This window comes from Ursus arctos, unplaced genomic scaffold, assembly GCF_023065955.2.
Source record: "Ursus arctos isolate Adak ecotype North America unplaced genomic scaffold, UrsArc2.0 scaffold_5, whole genome shotgun sequence".
Lineage (NCBI taxonomy): Eukaryota > Metazoa > Chordata > Mammalia > Carnivora > Ursidae > Ursus > Ursus arctos.
Window position 1 is genome coordinate 4,736,553 of NW_026623067.1, and position 26,182 is coordinate 4,762,734.

The 26,182-nt window shown below is 34.5% G+C and overlaps 1 protein-coding gene and 1 non-coding gene across 2 annotated transcripts; one reads left to right on the forward strand and one right to left on the reverse strand.

Moving 5' to 3' along the window:
• Nucleotides 1–6,516: 6,516 nt before the first annotated feature.
• Nucleotides 6,517–6,623, reverse strand: LOC113248069 (U6 spliceosomal RNA). Its single transcript, XR_003313440.1, has one exon. It is a non-coding gene; the product is annotated as a U6 spliceosomal RNA (small nuclear RNA).
• A 229-nt stretch (nucleotides 6,624–6,852) lies between these two features.
• On the forward strand, nucleotides 6,853–7,800 carry LOC123000487 (olfactory receptor 5V1-like). The gene has a single exon (XM_044380431.2). The coding sequence runs from the start codon at nucleotides 6,853–6,855 to the stop codon at nucleotides 7,798–7,800; it is 948 nt and encodes a 315-aa protein (XP_044236366.2).
• The last annotated feature ends 18,382 nt before the right edge of the window (nucleotides 7,801–26,182 follow it).

A 26,182-nucleotide genomic window follows, 5' to 3' on the forward strand; every position in this document is an offset into this window, starting at 1 on the left:
ATGAGCCAGGGGGAGGTGAGGGACAGAGGGAGAGAGACAATCCGCAGCAGACTCCCCACTAAGCACAGAGCCCATCATGAAGCTCCATCCTGGGACCCTGAGGTCTTGACCCAAGCAGAAATCAAGTGTCGACACCTAACCAAATGAGCCATCAAGGTGCCCCTGGATTTAGAGTTCTATCCACCTACTCCCATGCCCATCATTAAAAAGTATATTAGAGGACAACTTATAATTTACTGACAACCAAATGAAAGTTTAGAGCTATAGAAGATTGGAATGTGTTATACAAGCTTGATGGTTTCCAAATACTTTGGCATCTGTATCAATGTATACAGTTTAAAGATATATTTTTATATATATTTAAAATAGCATGCTATTAATATTCCCTTTGAATTAGTACGTTTGTATTCTCTGCATAAATACCTAGTAGTGCAATTGCTGGGTGGTAGGGTACTCCATTTTTAACTTTTTGGGGAACCTCTATACTGTTTTCCAGAGTGGCTTCACCAGTTTTCATTCCCACAACAGTGCAAGAGAGTTCCCCTTTCTCCACATCCTTTCCAAGATCTGTGGTTTTTTGTGATGTTGGTTTTAGCTATTCTGACTGGTGTGAGGTGGTATCTCATAGAGGTTTTGATTTGTATTTCCCTGATTATGAGTGATGTTGAGCATATTTTTGCAGCATTATCTACAATAGCTAAACTATGGAAAGAGCCCAGATGTCCATCAACTGATGAATGGATAAAGATGTGATTGCACACACACACACGCACACACACACACACACACACACACACTGGATTATTACTCAGCCATCAAAAAGAATGAAAACTTGCCATTTTCAGGGATACAGTTGGAGCTAGTGAGTATTATGCTAAGCAAAATAAGTCAGTCAGAGAAAGACAAATGTCATGATTTCACTTATATGTGGAATTTAAGAAACAAGTAAATGAGCAAGGGGGAAAGAGAGAGAGAGGTAAATCAAGAAAAAGAGTCTTTCTTGGAAGGAGCTGAGATGCCCTTCAACAGATGACTGGATTAAGAAGATGTGGTCCATATCTACAATGGAATATTACTTAGCCATCAAAAAAGAACAATTTCTCAACATTTGCTGCAACATGGACGGGACTGGAGGAGATAATGCTACGTGAAAAATGTCAAGCAGAGAAAGACAATTATCATATGGTTTCACTCATTTATGGAACATAAGAAGTAGGAAGATCGGTAGGAGAAGAAAGGGAAGAGAAATGGGGGGGGGGAACAGAAGGGGAATGAACCACGAGAGACTATGGACTCTGGGAAACAAACTGAGGGCTTCGGGGGGGGATGGGATAGGTTGGTGATGGGTAGTAAGGAGGGCACGTATTGCATGGTGCACTGGGTGTTATATGCAAGTAATGAATCATGTAACTTTACATCAAAAACGAGGGATGTACTGTATGGTGACTAATATAATATAATAAAAATATTATTAAAAAACGAGAAAGAAACAGAGTCTTAACTCTATAGAACAAACTGATGGCTACCAGAGGGAAGGTGGGCAGGGGAAAGGGGGAATGGGTTAAATAGGTGATGGAGATTAAGGAGTGCATCTATTGTGATGAGCACCAGGGAAGCATGGAAGTATTGAAACACTATATTGTACACCTGAAACTAACATTACACTGTGTGTTAACTAACTGGAATTTAAACAAAAACTTAAAAAAAAACAAATAAAATGACATACTACTTCATACCCACAAAGATGGTTATTATAAATATAATAAGGTAACAGCACAAAATTAAAAAAAAATAAAATGGCATCCTATTTTGTACATATAATTATAAAAAATAAGAAATCAGAGTATATGCCTTCCTTAAAATTGTTAGTTGATTTTCTAAGAGGTGTCTAAAGGAAAAACAATATGATCAGGACTCCCTGGAATCTGAGTGGTCAGATAACTCAAGTCTTTCCAGTTGGAATTAACTAGAATTTCTACAACTACTTTCATAAGGATTTTTTCCAAGTGGCTTAATCCAACTTGCATCCCGGCCCCTCTTTCTAGGGCTCAGGACCCTCATGCAATGATTCAGAACCATGTGTATGGATGGTTGGATGGAGCTGCCATGCTCCTTTGGGCTGAAGAGAAACCTAAGGGAGCCCAGGTGCATTGGGATGTTAGAGATAGGATTTTACCTCTGTATTTCTTTAGTGTGGAGAAAAAAACGACAACAAGAACAAAACATAAAAATTGTAATTCTGCTTAAGCAACATTTTTTAGGGGGTTTTCTTTGATTCAGGGAATCACAGTTTCCAACAAATACAATAATCAACCACTTTGCAGCTGAGGAGATGGAAGGAAGATTTGAGAGGATATGATGGGAAATATATGGATATTTTCTTAATATTTTATAACAGAGTGTACACCTCTATTGTCCAAAGACCTAAAAGGTAAAAATGATGTATAGCACAATTGAAGTTAAAATCTATTCCATATAGTACACCAGAAACAGTGTAAAGATCTAAAAATAGATTAGAAATATTCCAAATTATTACTTAAAAATTTAAAAAGTTAAAAAAATGTGAACATAGAAGTCCATGTTGCCAAATTACTCTGGATACTGTCATTTTTAAGTTCATGTTTGATATTTTCCCAACATTTTCTTTGGAGAAATTACATTATAGACAAAATGAAATGGCATAATGAACATCTATATGTCCATTACCTACATTCCTTGAATGACAATCTTACCTTAGACAATCACAAGACACAAAATTTTCCTCTTCAATATTTTAGGTTTTTTCCACTTCCACTAAATTGACTAACTCTAAAATGAGTAGGTTTTTTTATTATTAATAAGTGGCTATTATTAGGTTGGTAGTAATTTAGATTTATGAAGAGCAGAATATTCTCTCTAGAGTCATTATTTATTTATTTTTTTCCTAAGGGAACAGTGGGCATGACATCAACTAGAGAATAAATGGCAATAGACATCCTATATATGAATGACAAGTTTGCTTTAATTACTGATTTTTTTGGCTAGTTCATTTTGCTTTATTATTGTTGAATATTTTTATTGGTAATGAGTATTCCAGATCTTGAAAAGAAAATAGTATGTTAAAATCTGGACTTTTGAAACTAAAATAAATCTTTGGATGATTGTGGGGATGTTAATGTGATGTAAAAACAAATACATTTAGGAAACTAGTTAAAACTGAATACTAAATCAGTATGATAAAGGAGGAATTTAAAATATTATAGCATGTATATTTAAATAAATGCTTAACCTAGTTTAATTTCAGCCCTAAAATATTGTGCATGCTCACCCAAGGGTGTATCTCAAGCCTCTGTCAGTAGAATATTGATGTATTTAATGAATTCTTCTCACCCATTGACATGAGTGTATGTTCCCTAGAAAACTGGATTCATGAGACCTAACAGACAAGAAGGACGTTACAAAGTAGGTGGAAAGATATATTTTAGAAGGTTATCACTGATTCCTTCAATTTATTAGCTATCAATCATTGAGTTAAAAAGCCTATAGAACTTCTTTAACTATATAGCTTTAATGAAAAACATCCTCCTGTTTTTTAAGAAATGTTAAAAATAATTTTTGATACTGATTTATTAAATACGTTATAAACTTTAGGAATTATTTCAAGACTGAAGATTTATTTATGATTATTTTTGTTTAATTGAGTGATGTTCTTTTCTTTTATATAGTGGACATTTGAAGGTAACTATTTGTTAAGAAATCAGCTTCATTTACGGGACACTTGGATTTCACCCCATGCATAAGGTAAGTCTTATAACTAATGAGACTGTTTGATTCCTGGGTCATTTCAAAAAAAAAAAAGTAATCTTAGCCACACACCCCTTGTCCCAATTCTAATTATATGTTTGGCTGTCTATGACCAAACCAAACCAAACCAAACAAAACAAACACCCTGATTTCCGTGTGTATTCTTCATACACTTACATGTATATATTTACACCAATCACACAAGGCAGTTGAGATATTGCATTTCACAAAATTTCTCAGATTCTCTAGTATAATTGCTATCAATTTTCTGGGATAATAAGGAAGGTCACAGAACTTCCTCCTCAACAATATATTATTAACAAAAATATTACTCTTATTTTCTAATTAAGTGCAAATATATAAACTTTAATTATGTTTGATTTCAAAAGGAGGGTAAATAAAAGTTCCTTCCCCAAATAAACAAATTCTATATTCTATATGCCAAAGCAATAAGTTTGATTTAAAACTTTATAAATTACAAAGTGTAGGGAATATGCATTTTTTTATAAAGGATACATATTGATTATGGAACCCAATATATAACTAGCTTATGTGTCCATTAGGATGTTTTTTACTTATTTTTCATAATCCTTGTTACAAAGAAGGGGTCAAATTAGTAAATGTGGATAAAAAGAAAAATAAATATTTAACATAGAATTTAATGTTTACTGTCTCTAAAGATTAATTTTTCTTATAGAAGAAAGTTCCTTTTAAAATTTAATGAATTCATTATAACATTTTCAGAAAACAAATATTTAAAGATATAGACAAATAAAAATTGAGCACTTTTCTGACATGATAGATTTGTTTCAATACTTTTTTTCACTTTATTTTTTAAGTTTTTAAAATTTTTTTATTATATTATGTTAGTCACCATACAGTACATCCCTGGTTTTTGATGTAAATTTCGATGATTCATTAGTTGCGTATAACACCTAGTGCACCATGCAATACGTGCCCTCCTTACTACCCATCACCAGTCTATCCCATTCCCTCACCCCCCTCCCCTCTGAAGCCCTCAGTTTGTTTCTCATAGTCCATAGTCTCTCATGCTTCATTCCCCCTTCTGATTACCCCCCCTTTCTTTATCCCTTTCTTCCCCTACCCCCTATACTTTTAATTCATTCATTAAATATCTGCTGATTAGATGACGGAATTCAAGCACTTTCTGGTTATAATAGTATTTTCTATCCTAAATTTTATGATTTTAATATAATTAATATAAATTTTGTTTTGTTTTTTAATAATATTTTTTATTATATTATGTTAGTCACCATACAGAACATCCCTAATTTTTGATGTAAAGTTCCATGATTCATTACTTGTGTATAACACCCAGTGCACCATGCAATACATGCCCATCTTAATACCCATTACCAGCCTATCCAAACATGGCACAAAACTGATGCTGCTTGAGGAATGAGTGAAAATTTCTCCCAAGTAGATTCACAGATCTTTATTTAAGTATTGCATGGAAAAAGAGTGTTGAAAAATAATTTAATTCTATTTAAATAAATAAATCATTATGTGTAATCCTATTATATATAGTGTACATTGTCTCTGAACAAAGCTAATTAACAATTTCCAAGAGACAAAATCAATGGAGACAAGAGATCATTGAATATGACTTTTATATTTTATTTTTGAATTATCTTCTCTTTTGCTATCACACATGTGACATTAAAAAAGAAAATAGTTTCAAAGTGACAAAAAATCCACAGAAGCATTGATTTGTAGAAACTTAATTAAAATCACTATACATTGCCTAATTGAATTTAAATTAAAAAATATTAATGCATAAAAAGAAAAGGAAAATATGTATCACCACCAAAAAAATAAAGTTATTTTTGTAAATACCCTTAAACACTATGATTATGTGGACTATTAACACACAAATGCAATTAAAATTTAAAACGTTAGTATGGCCAAAAAGATCAGTGTTACATAATTATAATTGATTATAATTAAATTAAATATATAATATATAGTTACATAAATAATTTTAAGCCCCATATTTCCTTAAATAGTTAGACACATGGTGAAATTTTAAATTTTAATGAGACGGGAACTGAATATTATATGAGTATATTTGTTCACAGAAACTATAAAAACCAGATTTTATATATATATATATATATATATATATATATATATATACACACATACATACACATATATATATGGCTTTATTTATATTTTGTAGGCTATTTTAATTTTATTAAAGTTTAGTCTTTGTGGAAAAAATATTAATATTCATATATAAATTATAATTTGGAATTATAAAAGCATTCCCACATTTATTTCTTACCAGTTAAACACTTCATCAGAACAGGAGACACACCATCCATTCTTATACTGAATAATTATTTAGACAAATATACCGTATATCTGCTAGTTGGTAACAATTATTAAAATTGTATATCATGTAAAATGCACAGCTTCCACTTTTGAGTTACTTAGATTTTAGCTAGTGCATACAATTGTACACATTTAGGTAATACAAGACAAAATAATGTCAATGTCTGAATAGGTGTGAGAAACATCGTGAACATTCAATGAATTGTGATATCCCAAACACCGATGAAAGATCCACAACTGTTCTACTGAGAATGCAAATTTTTAAATGTCTCCTTCATTTCTTAGAAATCTCCTCTTTATTTATTTTTTTAATGATTTTTTATTATATTATGTTAGTCACCATAGAGTACATCCCCAGTTTCCGATGCAAGGCTCAAAAATATGGAACACTTCACGAATTTGCGTGTCATCCTTGCACAGGGGCCATGCTAATCTTCTCTGTATCGTTCCAATTTTAGTATATGTGCTGCCAAAGCGAGCACAGAAATCTCCTCTTTATAAAGAACTGAGGATGACTATTTCAAGAAACATGAATGCAAGAGATGTTTTTCACAGTTTTAATAAATTAAATCTCTATCATAACAACAGAATTTATCAACCACACACCAAAATTTTTCCAAGAATTTCTAATCACTAGTTTCCTTGGCTTTTTCGTCTAACCTGTGTCTGTTTGTTCCATTTCTTCCAGAAAGTCCCTTGTGGAGAGAGAAGATGGATAATTACAATGTAACCACCATGACTCAGTTTATCCTCATAGGGCTCTCTGACCTCCCTGAGGTGCGCTACCCTCTCTTTGTGGTCTTTGCCATCATCTATCAGGTCACCTTGGTAGGAAATGGGGCCATTCTCTTGGCCATTGGGACTGAGAAGAAGCTACATACACCCATGTATTACTTTTTGGTAAATTTATCCCTCTTAGACATATTCTGTCCATCAGCTACTGTCCCCAAAATGCTGGAGAACCTTCTCACTGAGCAGCAAAGCATTTCCTTCCTTGGATGTGCTTTTCAGCTTTATTTCCTGGTGGCCCTGGCAGGGACTGAAGTCTTCCTTCTCGCTGCCATGGCTTATGACCGGTATGTGGCCATCTGCTTCCCCCTTCGTTACATGCTCATAATGACCAAGGTTCGCTGTGTCCAGCTGACAGCTGGGACCTGGGCAGCAGGGTTTCTCAATTCCCTCCTCCATACGGTGTCTACATTCCACCTGTCTTTTTGCAAGTCCAACCGAGTTAACCAATACTATTGTGACATCCCACCAGTGATGGCCCTCTCATGCTCATCCACTTATGTAGCTGAAATGCTTGTTTTAGTGGTGGGAGGCATCCTGGGGATAAGCGCCTTCCTAATCACATTTGTCTCTTATATCTACATCATATCCACCATTCTAAAGATCCAGACAGTGGAAGGGAAGCACAAAGCCTTCTCCACATGTGCTTCCCACCTCCTAGTGGTCTGTCTGTTCTATGGCACAACAATATTTACCTACATTCGGCCTTCCTCCAGCCAACACTCTCCAGCTAGAGACAGACTCATCTCCATGCTATATGGGGTTATTACCCCAATGTTAAACCCTATGATCTACAGCCTGAAAAACGTGGAGGTCAAAGAAGCACTCAGGAGGCTTCTATGTCACAGAGCATGTTTGCAGCAATTATAATATTAAAGTAGAATATATCTATGCTCAATTTAGAATAAATTCATAGGAAGAATTCATAGAATAATTTTCAGTTGATATATAGAACACATTTACGAACTCAGAAAATTAGGAACACATGTACACTAGTTATATTTATCTATATATGTATATCTTTATATCTATCCACTGAGCTCTTAAAATTTATCATTGGAAAACAGGCATTTTCAAGAGTAAGCAGAGAACGGTTAATAATTAACAGGCATAACCTGAGATGCTCTTAAGTTAACTTGGATATATGTTCATATCTGTATCCATACTCATACCTCTATCACCTGTATGTTTTGTATTTGTTTTAAATCATTATCTCATCATCTATTTATAGATCTTCCTTTTATTAATTTCCCTTATGTAATTGACTGTTTATGTTGATATATTTACATTATTAGTTTGCTCTTTCTATCAATGTTAGCTTCCACTTATTCTGTATTTATGTTTATCTCTTTTCTTGGGACTCTATCCATTCTCAGTTCTACTTGTCCCTCCAAAGAGATCACTCACTTTCCAAATCTCCGATTTACATATCTAATTTAGTTCACAATATTATCAAAATTTTGCCTGAACCTGGTCAAAACTGAGAGTGTCATTTTCTAATACACTTACAAGCACATAAACACACACACACACACACACACACACACGCACCTTATCAACTACTTTGCATTTTTGTTACCAATTTTTTCCAGCTATGCAGACTATAATCCATGAAACTAGACTCTACTTTGCCTTGAAGCTCAGGACTTTCATTCAATATGACTAAAAAGCAATTGTTTCTGACTGGGGATGGCTCAACTTTCACACTCCATTCCCCTATTTCTATCACATCTAGAAATAAGAATGTTTTCTTGAAGTATTACTGCTTATGTAATACACTGCATTAACTCTACAATCATGTATAATTTTCTCCACAGTTTTCCTCAACCCTGAACATCCCAAATACTTTCAAAATTTAGTCTCCAGTCAGTTGGTCACTTTTCATATAAACCCACTCTCTACAGTTCAGAATCTATTTTTCCTCTCTGGCATTCAATGTCTTCTCTCTTTCTCTTATCTTCTATATCCCCTTCCATTAGCACTGAATGAAGTGATCATTTCATTTTCAAACTTTACCAAATGATAGTTTTGTCATATGTACTTGTGCTGCATGAGCTAGAATAAATACTTTAACATGCCATGCTTGGTAATAATTATATCTTCCAAAATTCAGCAATAGACAAATATATCTTATACAACATTCCAGGGCTATTCATAATAGTGGCACATCACCTATCTGTTATGTAATTTTAAATAGAGTAAGAAAATCCATATGGACCTTAATAAGGGAATGAAATAATACTACTACTTATTTATTATAAATTTGAGAGATGTTTTCTGTTTATTGCTCATTTTAGTCTCTACTGCAGAATTCACATGTAGTATAATAGAATTAAGTCCTGATTGCATTAAAAATCATGAATTTTGGTAGGTGTAACACCACATAAAATTAAATAATATATTTAAAATTCAATCGTTTATTTTAGATACTAGCCACCATGATATTTGTTTAATGACTCACCTTTGTTTGCATGTAATGTTGATTGTCATAATGTTATATTTGTGTCACAGAAACACTTTGGGATCTAATTCAATCCTGTTGAAAACAGTGGGCATCTCACCAAGTTCACAACAAATCAGGCCTTGGCCAACATTTAAACAGGTTTTTGGGAAATATTTTAAAAGGAAAAAAATGTCTATAACATTCTGTGCATAATTAACATAGAATCATTTTGATGTTAGCTTTTTTCTTATTAAGCCAAGAAAAATATCCCTGAAGTATAAGCAAAATAATGGGGTCTTCCAGCTTCCACAATGTGAAATTTGGAGTGAACTACACAAATCTCAAGATGTTAAAACCACAAATATTTAAGCTGGATAAAAGTGGTAGAAGGCATGGTCTCCTGTCCTGGGGATCTAGGTCTATCTAAACGTATGGCTGGTAGTATTTTGATTATGGCATATCCGTTTGTTTGAAGATATCATGCTGCCTTTGAGTAAACTCAGTGATCCATTTATATTTATTCCTTTCTCCTCTTTTATACAAATATCACAATTATGTGAGAAAATCTGGCCAAATTACTTGACAATTTCCTGAGAAAATCCTCTGGGATGTAGTTGACACTTTAGTGCAATGTGAATGCATAGTCAAGCTTAAAATTAGCCACCTCATTAAAATTCAAGATACACTGGAGGGTTAGCTAAATTTGTTAGATTTGGCTAACTAGTATGTCTCTAGATAACTTGACATTTTTATGTTAATTACTTTCAAACTAGACTGACAGCAATCATTTATGAAAAAAAAAACAGGGGTGCCTTTGGCTCAGGGCGTGATCCCCACGTTCTGAGATTGGCCCCCCATCAGGCTCCTCTGGTAGGAGCCTGCTTCTTCCTCTCACACTCCCCCTGCTGTGTTCCCTCTCTCACTGACTGTCTCTCTGTCAAATAAATAAATAAAATCTTAAAAAAAAAAAAGAAAGATGGAAAGAAGTGTAGGAGGAAATAATAATTGCTGACAGGGAGGTATAGAGGACACAGTGAATAATACAGTTAACTTTAATTCAAAAAGGTCATTTTTCATTAAGATACAAGTGTTTGTGGGAGGATGACAGTGGAGTGGGAGGCCATTACCCTCAAGAAAAGGAGACGTAGGTAACTCTCCTAAAACACAAAAAGAGTCACAGAGGCTTAGACAAACAGAGAAGACAGAAATTTATCCCAAATAAAAGAAAGGAAATAGACCATGGCTAGAGATCAAAGCAAAACAGATACAAGTAACATCCCTGATAGGGAATTTAAAATAATGATCAGAAAGACACATACTGGAATGGAGGAAGCAAAGGAAGAAATGAGTGAGGCCCTTACCACAGCGATAAGAAACAACATAGCAGAGATAAAGGGCACAACAAATGAAGTGAGAAACACACTTGATGCAATAATGAGTAGGATGGAAGAAGCAGAGGAACAAATTAATAATCTAGAATGCAAAGTAATAGTAATCAAGTTCAACAAAAGAGAGAAAAAAATCATTACACAAAATAAGAATAGATATAGGCAAGTCACTATCAAATAACATTCATACTACATGAGGTGAATGGGTGGCTCAGTCGGTTAATTGTCTGACTCTTGGTTTTGGCTCCGGTCGTGATCTCAGGGTCGTGGGATCAAGCCCCACACCACGCTTTTTGCTCAGTATAGAGTTTGCTTATGATTGTACCTCTCCCTGCTTGTGCTCTGTCTCTCTGAAATGAATAAATAAATGAATTAATTAATTAATACATATTTACATAACATTCATATTATTGGAATCCTAAAAAGAGAGAGAAAAAAGAGGAAGAACATATGTTTGGGCAAATAATAGCTGAAACCTCCCCTAATCTGGGGAAGGAAACAGATATCTAGATCCAGGAGACACAGAACTCCCATTAAAGTCAACAAAAGCAGATCCACACCAAGACATATTGTGATTAAGTGGGAAAGATAGAGTGACAAAGGGAAAAAATGTACAAGCAGCCAGACAAAAGAAGGCAGCAACTCATAAGGGAAAACCCGTAAGATTAGAAGGAGATTGTTCAAAATAAATTTTGCAAGCTGGCAGGGAGTACCATAATATATTCAAATTGGTGAGTGGGGAAAATCTGCGGCCAAGATTACTCTATCCAGCAAAGCTATAATTCAGAATAGAAGGAGAGATAGAGTTTCCCAGAAAAACAAAACAAAACAAAACAAAAAGTAAGGTGTCCATGACCACTAAACCAGGACTGAAAGAAATATTAAAGGGGGTTGTTTGAATTGAAAGGAGAGAACATAAGTAACATTATAATGATATGAAAGACAAAATCAGTAACAATGAAAATTTCTGTAAAAAATCACTCTAGGGAATAAACAGCAAATTGATATAAAATATAACAACATATGACTAAAATGTGAGGAAGAGAGGAGTAAAGAATGGGTTCAAACATAAACACCACAAATTAATTTAGATGGCTAAATGCAGAAGATGTTATATACTAATCTAATTGTAATCATATATCAAAACCCACTAATACACATGAAAATAATAAAGAGAAATAAATTCATTCATATCACTAAAGAATATGAGAAAAACATTAGCCACAGAAACAAAAGAAAGGATCAGAGAAAATTATCAGTAACAAGCAAAAAACACATAATAAAATGACAATAAATACATATCTCTCAATAATTACTTTGAATGTAAATGGACTAAACACTCAAATCAAAATACATACTGTGACAGAATGGATTTTTAAAAAAAGAAAAGAAAAGACCCATCATTATGTCGCCTACAAAATAATTTTTTTTGGACCTAAGGACCTACTAATTTTTTTTTTTAAGATTTTATTTATTTATTTGACAGAGATAGAGACAGCCAGCGAGAGAGGGAACACAAGCAGGGGGAGTGGGAGAGGAAGAAGCAGGCTTCCAGCAGAGGAGCCTGATGTGGGGCTCAATTCCATAATGCCGGGATCACGCCCTGAGCCGAAGGCAGACACTTAACCAGTGTACCACCCAGGCACCCCCTTTTTTTTGGACCTAAGAAACCTATAGATTCAAAGTGAGGGGTTGGAGAACCATCTATTATCTAAATAGATGTCAAAAGAAAGCTGGAGAAATAACTATATCAGAAAATATAGACATTAAAACAAATAATGTAATACTAGAAGAAGAGCACTATAGAATATGAAAGGAAGAATTCATCAAAGAAGATATAAAAATTATAAATATTTATGCACCCAACATAGGAGCAACCAGATACATAAAATAGTTACTAACAATCACAAGGGAACTAGTAGATAATAATACAGTATTAATGGGGATCTTTAACACCACAACTACATCGATGGATAGACTATTTAAGAAGAAAACCAACAAGGAAACAGTGCCTTTGGATGACACATTGGAACGGATGGATTTAACAAATATATTCAGAACGTTCCATCCTAAAACAGCAGAATACACACTCTGCACAAGTGCATATGGGACATTTCCCTGAATAGATTACATAGTAGCTCACAAAACAAACCTCAAAAATTCAAGAAGATCAAAGTCATGCCATGCACCTTTTCTGAATATAACACTATGAAAATAAAATTCAACCATAAGAAAAAATCTGGAAAGACCACAAATACACGGAGTTAAAACAACATGCTACTAAACAATGAGTGGGTCAACCATGTAATAAAACAAGAAATAATGTGTATGTGGAAACAAATGCAAATTAAAACATAAAGTTCCCATAACTTTGCAACTTAAGCAGTCCTAAAAGGGAAGTATATAGCAATACAGGCCTACCTCAAGAAGCAAGAAAAATCTCAAACCATAGTGATTAGAGCAGAAATAAATGGTATAGAAACAAAGAAACAAACAAACAAGAAACAATAGAACAGATCAAAGAAACCAAGAGGTGTTTCTTTGAAAAAATAAAAAACAAAATTGATAAACCCCCAGCCAGATTTCTCGAAAAGAAATGAGAAAATACCCATGTAAATACAATAAAAAATAAGAAATTAGAAATGACACCACAGAAATACAAACAATTGTCAGAGTATATTATGAAAAATATATGAATATACATCAATAAATTGGAGAATCTGGAAGAAATGTATAAATTTCTAGAAACACATAAATTAACAAAACTGAAACAGGAAGAAATAGAAAACTTGAACAGGCCAATAACCAGCAAAGAAATTCAATCAGCTATAAACATTCTTCCAACAAACACAAGTATAGGGCAAGATGGCTTCACAGGCAAACTGAATTCAGTAGTACAAATAAATGAAAAAAAAAGTTACAGAGATGAAAAGTAGAACAGTAAGATTGTAATTACATTGTTTGGTGACAGATGGTGACTATATTTATATTGATGAACACTGGGTTATGTATAGAATTGTCAAATCACTATATTGTATACCTGAAACTACTATAATGCTGTATGTCAACTATACTTCAATAAGAAAAGAAAAGAAAAAAAATTCACAATGATCAAATGGGATTTAGTCCTGGGTTGCAAACATGTTTCAATATTCACAAATCATTGAATGTGAGATGCCACATTAATAAAAGCAAGGATAAGAACAATATGATCATAAAAACCCTCTACAAAGTAGTGCTGAGGGAACATACCTCAGTATGATAATAGTCATATATGGAAAAAAAAGAACAGGTAATAGTCTCAATAGGGAAAAACAGAGAGCTTTTCCTCTATGGTCAGGAATAACACTGGGATATCCACTCTCACCACCCTCACTGCTAGTACAGGAAGTCCTAGCCACAGCAATCAGGAAACAACAGCAACAACAACAACAACAACAACAACAACAACAACAACAAAATAAATGCATTTATATCAGCAAAGAAGTCAAACTTTCACTATTTGCAAATGACATAATATTCTATGTAGAAAAGGAGAAAGAGTCACAAATTAGCTTGAATGAATCAGCAATGATTTCTTGGGCTTTAAAAATATGAGACTATGGACTCTGAGAAACAAACTGAGGGCTTCAGAGGGGAGAGGGGTGGGGGAATGGGATAGGTTGGTGATGGGTAGTAAGGAGGGCACGTATTGCATGGTGCACTGGGTGTTATATGCAACTAATGAATCATCAAACTTTGCATCAGAAACCAGGGATGTACTGTATGGTGACTAACATAATATAATAAAAAAAAAATTTAAAAATAGGATCCAAAAAATATGATGATCTAAACTCATATCTAGAGGAAAATCTTAAACACAAATATCTATCTAATATAATTTATATATCTATGAAATATTAATAACATATTCTATTGCATTAATACAGCATTGTTGGATGATAATGGGAGTTTATTTAATCATTTTATAGAATAAGTATATTTTCATTACCTATTTGATAATCTTTTTTTATTTTATTCAAATGTTGCAAACTCATAACTCCAGGGTAGAGCACAACAATCAGATTTGTGCAAGAATACATGTTAAATATCAAAATTTTCCAGCAAACTGTCTTCATTGTTGGAAGCCTTTCCTGCAAGGATTTTTTAAAATTTAAATTAAATTAGCCAACATACAGTACATTATTAGTTTCATATGTAGTTTTCAATAATTCATCAGTTGCATATTACACCCAGTGTTTATCACACCACATGCCCTCTTTAATGTCCTTCACCCATTACCCCATCCCCTCACCCACCTCCCCTCCAGCAACCCTCAGTTTTTCCCCAGAGACCAGAGTCTCTTATGTTTGTCATCTCTGAATTCTTCCCACTCAGTTTTCCCTCCCTTCCCTTATTGTCCTCGGCACTATTTTTATATTCCACATATGAGTGAAACCATATGATAATTGTCTTTCTCTGTTTATTTCACTTAGCATAATACCCTCCAGGTCCCTTCATTTTGAAGTAAATGGTAGGTATTCATACCTCTGATGGCTGAGTAATATTCCATTGTATAGATGAACCACATCTTTATCCATTCATGTGTTGAAGGAAATCTCAGCTCCTTCCATAGTTTGGTCCACTTTCATTCCTCTGGATTTTGCTGTCCAATTTTCCCACAACCATTTATTGAAGAGATTGTCTTTTTTCCATTGGATATTCTTTCCTGATTTGCCGAAGATTGGGTTGACCATAGAGTTCAAGGTCCATTTCTGGGTCCACTCTGTATTCTGTTCCATGAATCTCTGTGTCTGTTTTTGTGCCAGCACCATGCATTCTTGATAATCACAGCTTTGTAATATAGGTTGAAGTCAGGCATTGTGATGCCCCCAGCTTTGGTTTTCTTTTTCAATATAACCCTGGTGATTTGGGGTCTTTTCTGGCTCCAGAAAAAGATTAGGTTTGTTTGTTCCAGCTCTGTGAAAAATGTCAGTGGTAATTTGATCAGGATTGCATTGAATGTGTAGATTGCTCTGGGAAGTATAGACATTTTCACAAAGTTTATTCTTCCAATCCAAGAGCATGGAGTGTTTTTCCATCTCTTTGTGTCTTCCTCAATTTCTTTCATCAGTGTTCTGTAGTTTCTAGAGTACAGATCCTTTACCTATTTAGATAGGTTTATTCCTAGACATATTATGGTCTTTTGTGCAAGTGTAAAAGGGATTCATTACTTAATTTCTATTTCTTTTGTTTCATTGTTAGTGTATAGAAATGCAAGTGATTTTGGTGCATTAATTTTATATCCTGCCACATTGCAGAATTGCTGTATGAGTTCTAGCAATTTTGGGATGGTGTTTCTGGGGTGTTCCACATAAATGACCATGTCATCTGTGAAGAGTGAGAGGTTGACTTCTTCTTTGCCAAGTTGAATTCCTTTTCTTTCTTCTTTTGTCTGATTGCTGAGGCAAGAACTTCTAGTACTTTGTTGAACAACAGTGGTGAGAGTGGGCATCCCTGACTTTTCCCTGACCTTATGGGGAAAGCTGACCGATCAAGAATGATATTCACATCTATTTCATAGGTGGCTTTTATGATATTGAGGTATGTTCCCTCTATCCCTACCCTGTAGACAGTATTCATCTAGAAAGAATGCTGTATTTTTTCCTATGCTTTTTCTTCATCAATTGAGAAGATCATACATTTCTTGTCTTTTCACTTATTATGTGATCTATCACGTTGATTGGTTTGCAAATCTTGAAGCATCCTTGCATCCCAGGAATAAATTCCATGTGATCATGGTGAACAATCCAGTTAATATTCTGTTGGATCCTATTGGCTAGGATCTGGATGAGTATTTTGGCATCTATGTTCATCAGGGATATTTTTCTATAATAATCCTTTTGGGTGGGGTCTTTGTCTAGTTTTGGGATGCAGGTAATGCTGGCCTCATAGAAAAAGTTTGGAAGTTTTCCTTCTGTTTCTAATTTTTGAAACATCTTCATTAAAATTGGTATTATTTCTTCTTTAAATGTTTAGTAGAATTCCCCCGGAAAGCCATCTGGCCCTGCACTCTTTTTTTTTCCCCCTAGGAAGTTTTGATTATTGCTTCAATTTCCTTGACGTTTATTGGTCTGTTCAGATTTATTACCTCTTCCTGTTTCAGTCTTGTTAGTTTATATGTTCCCAGTAATCAATACATTTCTTTGAAAATTGCCCAAATATTTGTATTTAGCTGCTGGTAATTGGTTCTAATAATTTTCCCTATTTTCTTGGTATTAGTCATAATCTCTCCCTTTTTAGTCATGATTTTATTAATTTGAGTCCTTTCTCTTGTCATTTGAATAAGTCTGGCCAGAGGTTATTGAGCTTATTATTTCAAAGAACCAGCTTCTAGTTTCGTTAATCTGTTCTACTGTTCTAGTTTCTATTTCCTTGATTTCTGCTCTAATCTTTATTATTTCTCTTCTCCTGCTTGGCTTAGGCTTTATTTGCTGTTCTTCCTCCAGGTCCTTTTGGTGTAAGTTTAGCTCATGTGTTTGAGATTTTTCTAATTTTTAGAGAGTGTCTTAGATTACTATGGACTTCCCTCTTAGGACTACGTTTGCTGTATTCCAGAGGTTTTGGACCAATGTGGTTTTATGTTCAATAGTTTTCATGAATATTTTAAGTTCTTCTTTAATTTTCTGGTTGACTGATTCATTCTTTAGCTGGATGCTCTTTTACCTCCAAGCGTTTGAGTTCCTTCCACATTTCTTCATGTGATTGAGTTCCAGTTTCAAAGCATTGTGGTCTGAAAATATTCAGGGAATAATCTAAGTCTTTTGGCATTGGTTGAGACCTGTTTTGTGACCCAGGATGTGATCTATTCTGGAAAAAGTTCCATCTGCACTCAAGAATAATGTGTATTCTGTTGTTTTAGGGTGGGATGTTCTGTATATATCTGTGAAGTCCATCTGGTCTAGTGCGTCATTCAAAGCCCTTTTTCTTTGTTGATCTTCTGCTTAGATGATCTGTCCATTTTCAAGAGTTGGGTGTTGAAGTCCCCTACTATTTTGTACTATTTATAATAGTACATTTAAAATGTACTATTTTCAATGTGTTTTTTCATTTTGTTTTTTAATTGGTTTATATAATTTTCTGCTCCCAAATCGGGGGCATAAATATTTACAACTGTTTGTTCTTCTTGTTGGGTAGATCTTTAAGTATGATATAGTGTCCCTCTACGTCTCTTGCTACAGTCTTTATTTTAAAAATCTAATTTGTTTGATATGATGATTGCTACCCCAGCTTTCTTTTGAGGTCCATTAGTGTGGTAATCAGATCTCAACCCACTCACATTCAGCCTGGATGTTTCTTTAGGTTTAACATGATTCTCTTGTAGACAGTATATGGATGGGTCTTTCTTTTGTACCCAATCTGACACTCTGTGTCTTTTTATTGGAGCATTTAGCCAATTTACATTCAGAGTACTAATGAAAGATGAATTTAGTGCCATTGTATTGCCTATAAAATCCCTGTTTCTGTAGATTGTCTTTTTCTTTGTGGTCTGTGTTACCCTTGGGGTCTCTCTTTGCTTATGGTATCCCCCTTCATATTTCTTACAGGGCTGGCTTGGTGGTAGCATATTCATTCAGTTTCTGTTTGTCAAATATAGCTTTTGGCCCACTCTCTCTCTTCATACCCTTAGGTACCCTAATAATTCTGACATTGGTTCATTTCAGGGCATCATTAATTTCTCATAGCATTTCTTCACATGGTATTAGTTGTCTTTCTCTTCCTCAACGTCCTTCTTTTCCACCAACCTGTCCTCTAGGTCACTAATTCTTTCTTCTGCCTTGTTTACCCTGGCTGTTAGATTATCCAGTTTAGACTACATCTCATTCATAGTATTTTTACACTCAGCCTGCTTAGATTTCATTTCCACCCTTAGAGATTCTGCACTGTCATTTATTCATTTTTCAAGCCTAGCTATTAAAATTGCTATCATGAATTCCATATATCCATATGGATTAGCTCTGTGGCAGAAAACATTTCCTCTGGTTCTTCTTTTGTTGTGAATTCCTCCTTCTAGTCATTTTTCCCAGAGAAGGATGGGTGAGCAAATGAGCAGCATCAATACCAAACATGACTGAGGAAAAATATATCCAAGACAAATCTGAAGACATTGGAAGCCATAACAGAAAAGCAAACACAACCAAAAAAAAAAAAAAAAAAAAAACAGGGATGGGAGAGAGTTTATAATCTCACAGGGTGGACAAAGCAGGGTGATCCACTTGTTTCTGATTGAATTTTGGTCTGTGTGTTAGAAGACACTACATCCCAAAATTGCCAAGAAAGCAAAACTTATATATATATATATGTATGTAAGATTGAATAGAGTGAAATATGACTAAAATTAATCATATATCTATAAAATGTAGATGTGAAAAAAAGTTTAAAAGCAACTTAAAAACATAAGTTGGTAAAATAAAAATCTGGTTGAAATGGGAAAAAGGTAAAAAAAAAGAAAAATTTTAGACTGAAAGATAAACAAATCATGAGAAAACACCTGGAGCTGAGTACACTATTTTCCCCTGGTGCTGGAATTTTACAGTCTTCTGGGATCCATATAGTTATTGTCCAGCTGTTCTTCCAGTCTGTCTTCTGGGGGAGGGGCCTGCTGTGCTCCTTCTCAGTTGTCCTTGCCTGGGCAGAGTTGGCCACCCCTTGTCAAGGGGCTGGACTAAGTGTGAGCTGGTCCTCTGTGTGGCTTTTTTTTTCCCTGGAGGCTTTCTGTGTCTATTCAGAGGATCAGAGCAAAAATGGCCATGCCTGGATCTCCAGCTCAGAGACAAAAGATCACGGTTCTCCCACATCCATAAACCCACTGGGACAATCAGTTTTCACTTTTGTGTGTGCCAAACTCCACAGAATCTTGCAGTGCATGCCCACTACAATCCTCTTGTGGGAAGTCCCTGGGACCCACAAGCACCACTGCCTTTTGTATCCTTGGGACTATGAGTGGTTCTGGGCTCACATGCTCAACCTGCTCCACTGCTCCGGGGTGCCGTTTTGCTCCTCCCACGTGTTGGTAAACAGCCTGCACATTCCAATCCTTTTCAGGATGCTCACATAAAGATCAGTCAGCCAATCACCCCAGCTCAGTTTATGCTGACCCTTGATGAGTCTCCTTGCTTCACTGACTATAACCAGTTTACCCCCTCCAGTGCTTGGGCACTCTCCTGGATCCAGCACAGTATTTGCTCTGTGACTCCTCAGATCCCAAGACCACAACGCCCCACCTAGTATTCTGCCTTTTCATTTGCAAAGCCCCTTTCAGAGAGGGATGTCTCTCACTAGAGCAGATTTCTAAAGGTTCCAATTTTGCACTCTGGTGTTATATCACTTTGCAGGAGCCAGCTAATGGAGTCTCTCCCCCCCCCTCCATTTATCCTCTGATATCTCCCCAAAGATTCACAACGTCACACCTCCAACCTTGAAAAAAGCAGTAACATTTCTATTTGTAGAATTCCAGATACATTTTCTTACATCAGGCTGATTTTGTGTGTGTTTTGAATGGTTTGATAGATATCCAGCTAAATTCAAGTGACCAGATGAAATGAGTTCTCCTACTCTTCTGCCATCTTTCCTCTAGCTCAGAAGTAGAAAATCTTAACAGACCAACTACTATTGGTTAACTTGAATAAGTAATCAAAAAACCCCAAGTAAGCAAAAGCCCAGGATCAGAGAATTTTACAGGTGAATTCTAACAAATACTCAAATAAGAGTTAATCCCTAGGCTTCTCAAAGTATTGCAAAAATTTGGAGAAGTAGGAATGCTTCAAAACTCATTCTATGAGGCTGAAGTTACCTTGACATTAAAACCAGACAGAGACACCACAAGAAAAACAAATTACAGGTCACTAACCCTGATTAATATACATGCAAAAATTCTCAACACAATATTGGGGAACGAAATTCAACAATACAGTAAGGTGGAAAGTTGAAAGATTTTCTTCTAATGCAACAATACAAAAATGCAACAAAGAACAATATTGCCACCTTTATTGAACATAATATTGGGTTTTATAGCTATAGTAATCAGAATAGGAAAATAATCCAAATTAGTAAAAAAGAAGTAAAACTGTCACTGATTGAAGATGAAATAATATTATACATAGAGAACTCTTAAAACTGCATCCAAACACTATTAGAACAAATAAATGAATTCAGTAAAGTTGTAGGACACAAAATTAATATACAGAAAGCTGTGGAATTTCCATATAATAAAACTAAACTATCAGAAATTAAGAAAACAGGGGCACCTGGGTGGCACAACCGTTAAGCGTCTGCCTTCGGCTCAGGGTGTGATCCCAGCATTCTGGGATTGAGCCCCACATCAGGCTTCTCCACTGGGAGCCTTCTTCTTCCTCTCCCACTCTCCCTGCTTGTGTTCCCTCTCTCGCTGGCTGTCTCTCTCTCTGTCAAGTAAATAAATAAAATCTTAAAAAAAAGAAATTAAGAAAACAATACCATTCACAGGTGCATCAAAACAATAAAATTCCTAGAAATTAATTTAACCAAGGATGTGAAAGACTTGTATTTCAAAATATAATGAAATTAAAGAAGACAGAAATAAATGGAAATATATAACATGCTCATGAATTGGAAGAATTAATACTGTTAAATATTCATAGTATGCATAGTAATCCTCAAATTCAGTAAAGTCCCTATCAAAATACAAACAGCATTTTCACAGAACTAGAGAAAATAATCCTATAATCAAGAAAATAAACCTTTTTATGGTATGCAACCAAAAAGCAAAAGAAATCTTGAGAAAGAATAAGAAAACTGGAGGTATGATGCACCCTGACTTCAAGCAATAATACAAAGATATACTAAACATAATAGTATGTACTGGCACAAAAACAGACACATAGGTCAATGAAACAGAGTAAAGAATCCAGAAATAAACTCATTAAGTTCAATTACTCTTTAACAAAGGGGCAAGAACATACAGTAGGAAAAATATAATCTCTACAATAAATGGTGTTTTGAAAGCTGGACAACAAAATTCCAAAAATGAAACTAGATCACTTTTTCATACTATATGTAAAAATAAATTCAAATTGTGTGAAACACATAAATTTAAGACTAAAGAAAGAATTCATAGACAGAAAATATTTGGACATAGTTCTGGGCAATATTTTTTGGATCTGTCTCTTCAGGCAAGACAGCAAAAGCAGAAAAACAATCAATAAAATGAGAACACAGCTGACTAAATGGGAGAAGATAATACCAATAAGGAGTTGATATTCAAAATATAGAAAGAGGGGTGCCTGGGTGGCTCAGTTCATTGAGCATTTGCCTTCAGCTCAGGTTATGATCTGGAGTCCAAGGGTCGAGCCCCACATTGGGCTCCCCATTCAGCGGGGAGTCTGCTTCTCCCTCTGTCCCTCCCCCTGCTCATGCTCCCTCTCTCAAATAAATAAATAAGATTTTTAAAAAATATGGAAAGAATTCCCACAACTCCAATATCAAAAACAAACAAGTCAATTAAAAAAATGGCAGAGAATCTAAATAGATATTTCTTCAAATAAGACATAAATATGGTCAACAGTTACATGAAAAAAATGCTCAAAATCACTCATATCATAATGTATATACAAATTGAAACCACAGGAAACATCAGCTCATACTTGTTCGAATGGCTATTATCAAAAGACAAGAAATAGTAAGGGCTGGTGAACATATGGAAAAAAGGGAACCCTCATACACTCTTGAATGGGTGTGCAAAATGGTGCAGTCACTATGGAAAACAGTGTGGAAAATCCCCAAATAATTAAAAATGGAACTACTATAAAACCCAGCAATTCCATGTCTGGGTATTTGTCTGAAGAAAATTAAAACACTAATTCAAAAAGATACATGCACCCCTATGTTCACTATAGCATTATTTATAATAGTCAAAATATGGAAATATGGAAGCAACTTAAGTTTTCATTGGTAGACGAATGGATAAGACAGATGTAATGTATGTATCCATATATTACTCCCCTATAAAATAATGATATCTTGCCATTTGTGACATGTATGAATCTAGAGGATATTAAGCTAAATGAAATGAGTCAGGCAGAAAAAGACAAATACCTTATGATTTCATTTATCTGTGGAATCTTAGGGGGGGAAAAGGGTAAATAAAACAAAACAGAAGCCAGTTCAGATATATAGAACAATCTGGTGATTGCCAGAGAGGAAGGGGTTGGGAAATGAGCATAATAGTTGAAAGGGATTACAAGACACAAACTTTCAGTTATAAAATAATTGAGAATACAATGCACTGCTTTGGGAATATAGTTAATAATATAAAACAATGTTGTATAGTGACATATGGCAACTAGATTTCAATAAAAATTAAAATAATATTCATAAATTTTCTAAAAACCAAAAAAAGAAAACCATAGTGACCACGATATAGTATATATTAATAACTGCATATGCTATATTAATAATATATATTATGTATAGAACAGTTATAGATAATGCTACCTTTTGTATAAGAATGGGAGATAATTTACACACACACGTATATGTATGTTATACACACACACACGTTCTGTTTGTAGCTCCAAAACTAAGTATTGGAACACATTATTATATTGAAGAATATCTAGAAAATATATTAAAAAATAACACTCATAGGAAGCAATTTACACAAAAATTACATACAGTAAAGCAATACAAACTATTTTTTTAAGTTTTATTTAAATTCCAGTTAGTTAACAATTAGTACAATATTAGTTTTAAGTGTATAGTTTAGTGATTCAATACTTACGTACAACACCTACTACTCATCACAACAGGTGCACTCCTTAATCCCCATCCCCTATTAAACCCATCCCCCTACCCACCTCCCCTCTGGTAACCACCAGTTTGTTCTCTAGTTAAGAGCCTGTATCTCTGTTTGCCTCTCCCTCTTTTGTTTTCCCCCTATGCTCATTTGTTATGTTTCTTAAATTCCACATGTGAGTTAAATCATACGGTATTTATCTTTCTCTGACCCATTTATTTTGCTTAACATATATTCTCTAGGTCCATCCACATTGATTCAAATGGCAAAATTTCATTTAGTTTTATGATAGAGTAATATTCCATTGTATGTGTGTGTGTGTATATATATTTAATATGTACACCACATGCATATATTCACACACACACACACACACACTGCATTTTCTTTATATATTCATCAGTAGATGGACATTTGGCCTTTTTCCATAGTTTGACCATTATTGATAATGCTGCTATAAACATCCAGGTGCATGTATCCCTTTGAATCAGTATCTTTGTATTCTTTGTGTAAACAGTGGGCTATTGTAGCAGTAGTAGAGTAGTGCTATTTTTAACTTTTTGAGGAACCTCCATTCTGTTTTCTAGGGCAGATGCACGTTTGCATTCCCACCAACAGTGCAAGATGGTTCTCCTTTCTCCACATTTTTACCAACACCTGCTGTTTTTTTGTTGTTATTGTTAATTTTAGCCATTCTGACATGTGTGAGGTGATATCTTATTGTAGTTTTGATTTGTATTTCCCTGATGATGAGTGATGTTGACCATCTTTTCATCTGTTGGCCATCTGGATGTCTTCTTTGGAAAAAATGTCTATTCCTGTCTTCTGCCCATTTTTTAAACGGGATTTTTGTTTTAGTGTGTGTGCATGTGTGTGTGTGTGTGTGTGTGTGTGTGTGTGTGTGTGTGTGTGGTGTGTGTGTGTGTTGAGTTTTATAAGTTCTTCATATATTTTGGATACTCAACCTTTATCAGATATGTCATTTGCAAATATCTTCTCCCATTCCATAAGCTGCCTTTTAGTTTGTTGATTGTTTTTGCTGTGCAAAATATTTTATTTTGATAAAGTCCCCGTGGTTTATTTTTGCTTTTTTTTTCCTGCCTCAGGAGAAAAATCTAGTAAGAAATTGCAATGGCCAATGTCAAAGAGTAATTGCTTCCTGTGTTTTCCTCTAAGATTTTATCGGTTTCCTGTCTCACTTTAAGTCTTTCATTCATTTTGAATTTTTGTGCCTGGTGTGAGAAAGTGGTCCAGTTTCATTCTTTTGCATGTAGCTGTCTAGTTTCCCTAACATAATCTATTGAAGAGAGTCTCTTTTTCCATTAGATATTTTCTCCTGCTTTGTCAAATATTAATTGACCATTAATTTTTGGGTTCATTGCTTGGTTTTCTGTCCCATTCCACTTATCTACATGTCTATTCTTGCACCAGTACCATACTGTCTTGATCGCTACAGCTTTGTAATATAATTTGTAGTCTAGAATTGTGATTCCTCCAGCTTTGCTTTTCAAGGTTACTTTGGCTATTTGGGAGTCTATTTGGTTCCATGCAGATTTTAGGATTGTTGGTTCTAGCTCTGTGAAAAATGTTAGTATTTTAGTAGGAATTATGTTAAATGTGTGGATTGCTTTAGGGGTTATAGACAATTTAACAATATTTGTTCTTCCAATCCATGAACATGGAATGCCTTTCCATTTCTTTGTGTCATCTTCAATTTCTTTCTTCAGTGTTTCCTAGTTTTCAGAGTACAGATGTTTTACCTCTTTAGTTTAGTTTGTTCCTAGGTACCTTATGGGTTTTGGTGTAATTATAAATGGGACCGATTCCTTGATTTATCTTTCTGCTGCATCATTATCGGTTTATAGAAATGGAACAGATTTTTGTACATTGATTTTGTATTCTTAGACTTCACTGAACTCATGTATCAGTTCTAGCAATATTTTGGTGGAATATTTTGGGTTTTCTACATAGACCATCATGTATTTTGCAAATAGTGAGAGTTTGACATCTTTGTAGATTTGGATGCCTTTATTTATTTTTATTTATTTATTTTTTATTGTTGTCTGAAAGCTGTAGCTAGGACTTATAGAACTACATTATATAACAGCAGTGAAAGTTGACATCGCTGTCTTGTTCTTGACTGTAAAGGAAAAGATCTCAGTTTTTCCCCATTGAAGATGGGATTAGCTGTGGATTTTTCATATATGGGTATTATTATGTTGAGGTATGTTCCCTCAAACCTATTTTGTTGAAGGGTTTCTTTTTTTTTTATCATGAATGGTTGTTATACTTTGTAAAATGCATTTCTGCATCTATAGGAAGGATCTTATAGAATTATTATCCTTCTTTTTATTAATGTGATTTCTCACACTGATTGATTTGTGAGTATTGAACCACTCTTGCAGCCCAGGGATAAATCCCACTTGATAATATTGAAAGATTCATTAAATGTTTTTTTTTATTCAATTTTGCTAATATTTTCTTGAGAATTTTTGCAACTTGTTTATCAGGAATATTTTCCTGTGGTTCTATTTTTTAGTGGAGATTGTATCTGGTTTTGTTATGAAGGCATACCTGGCCTCATAGAATGAATTTGGAAGTTGTCTTTCC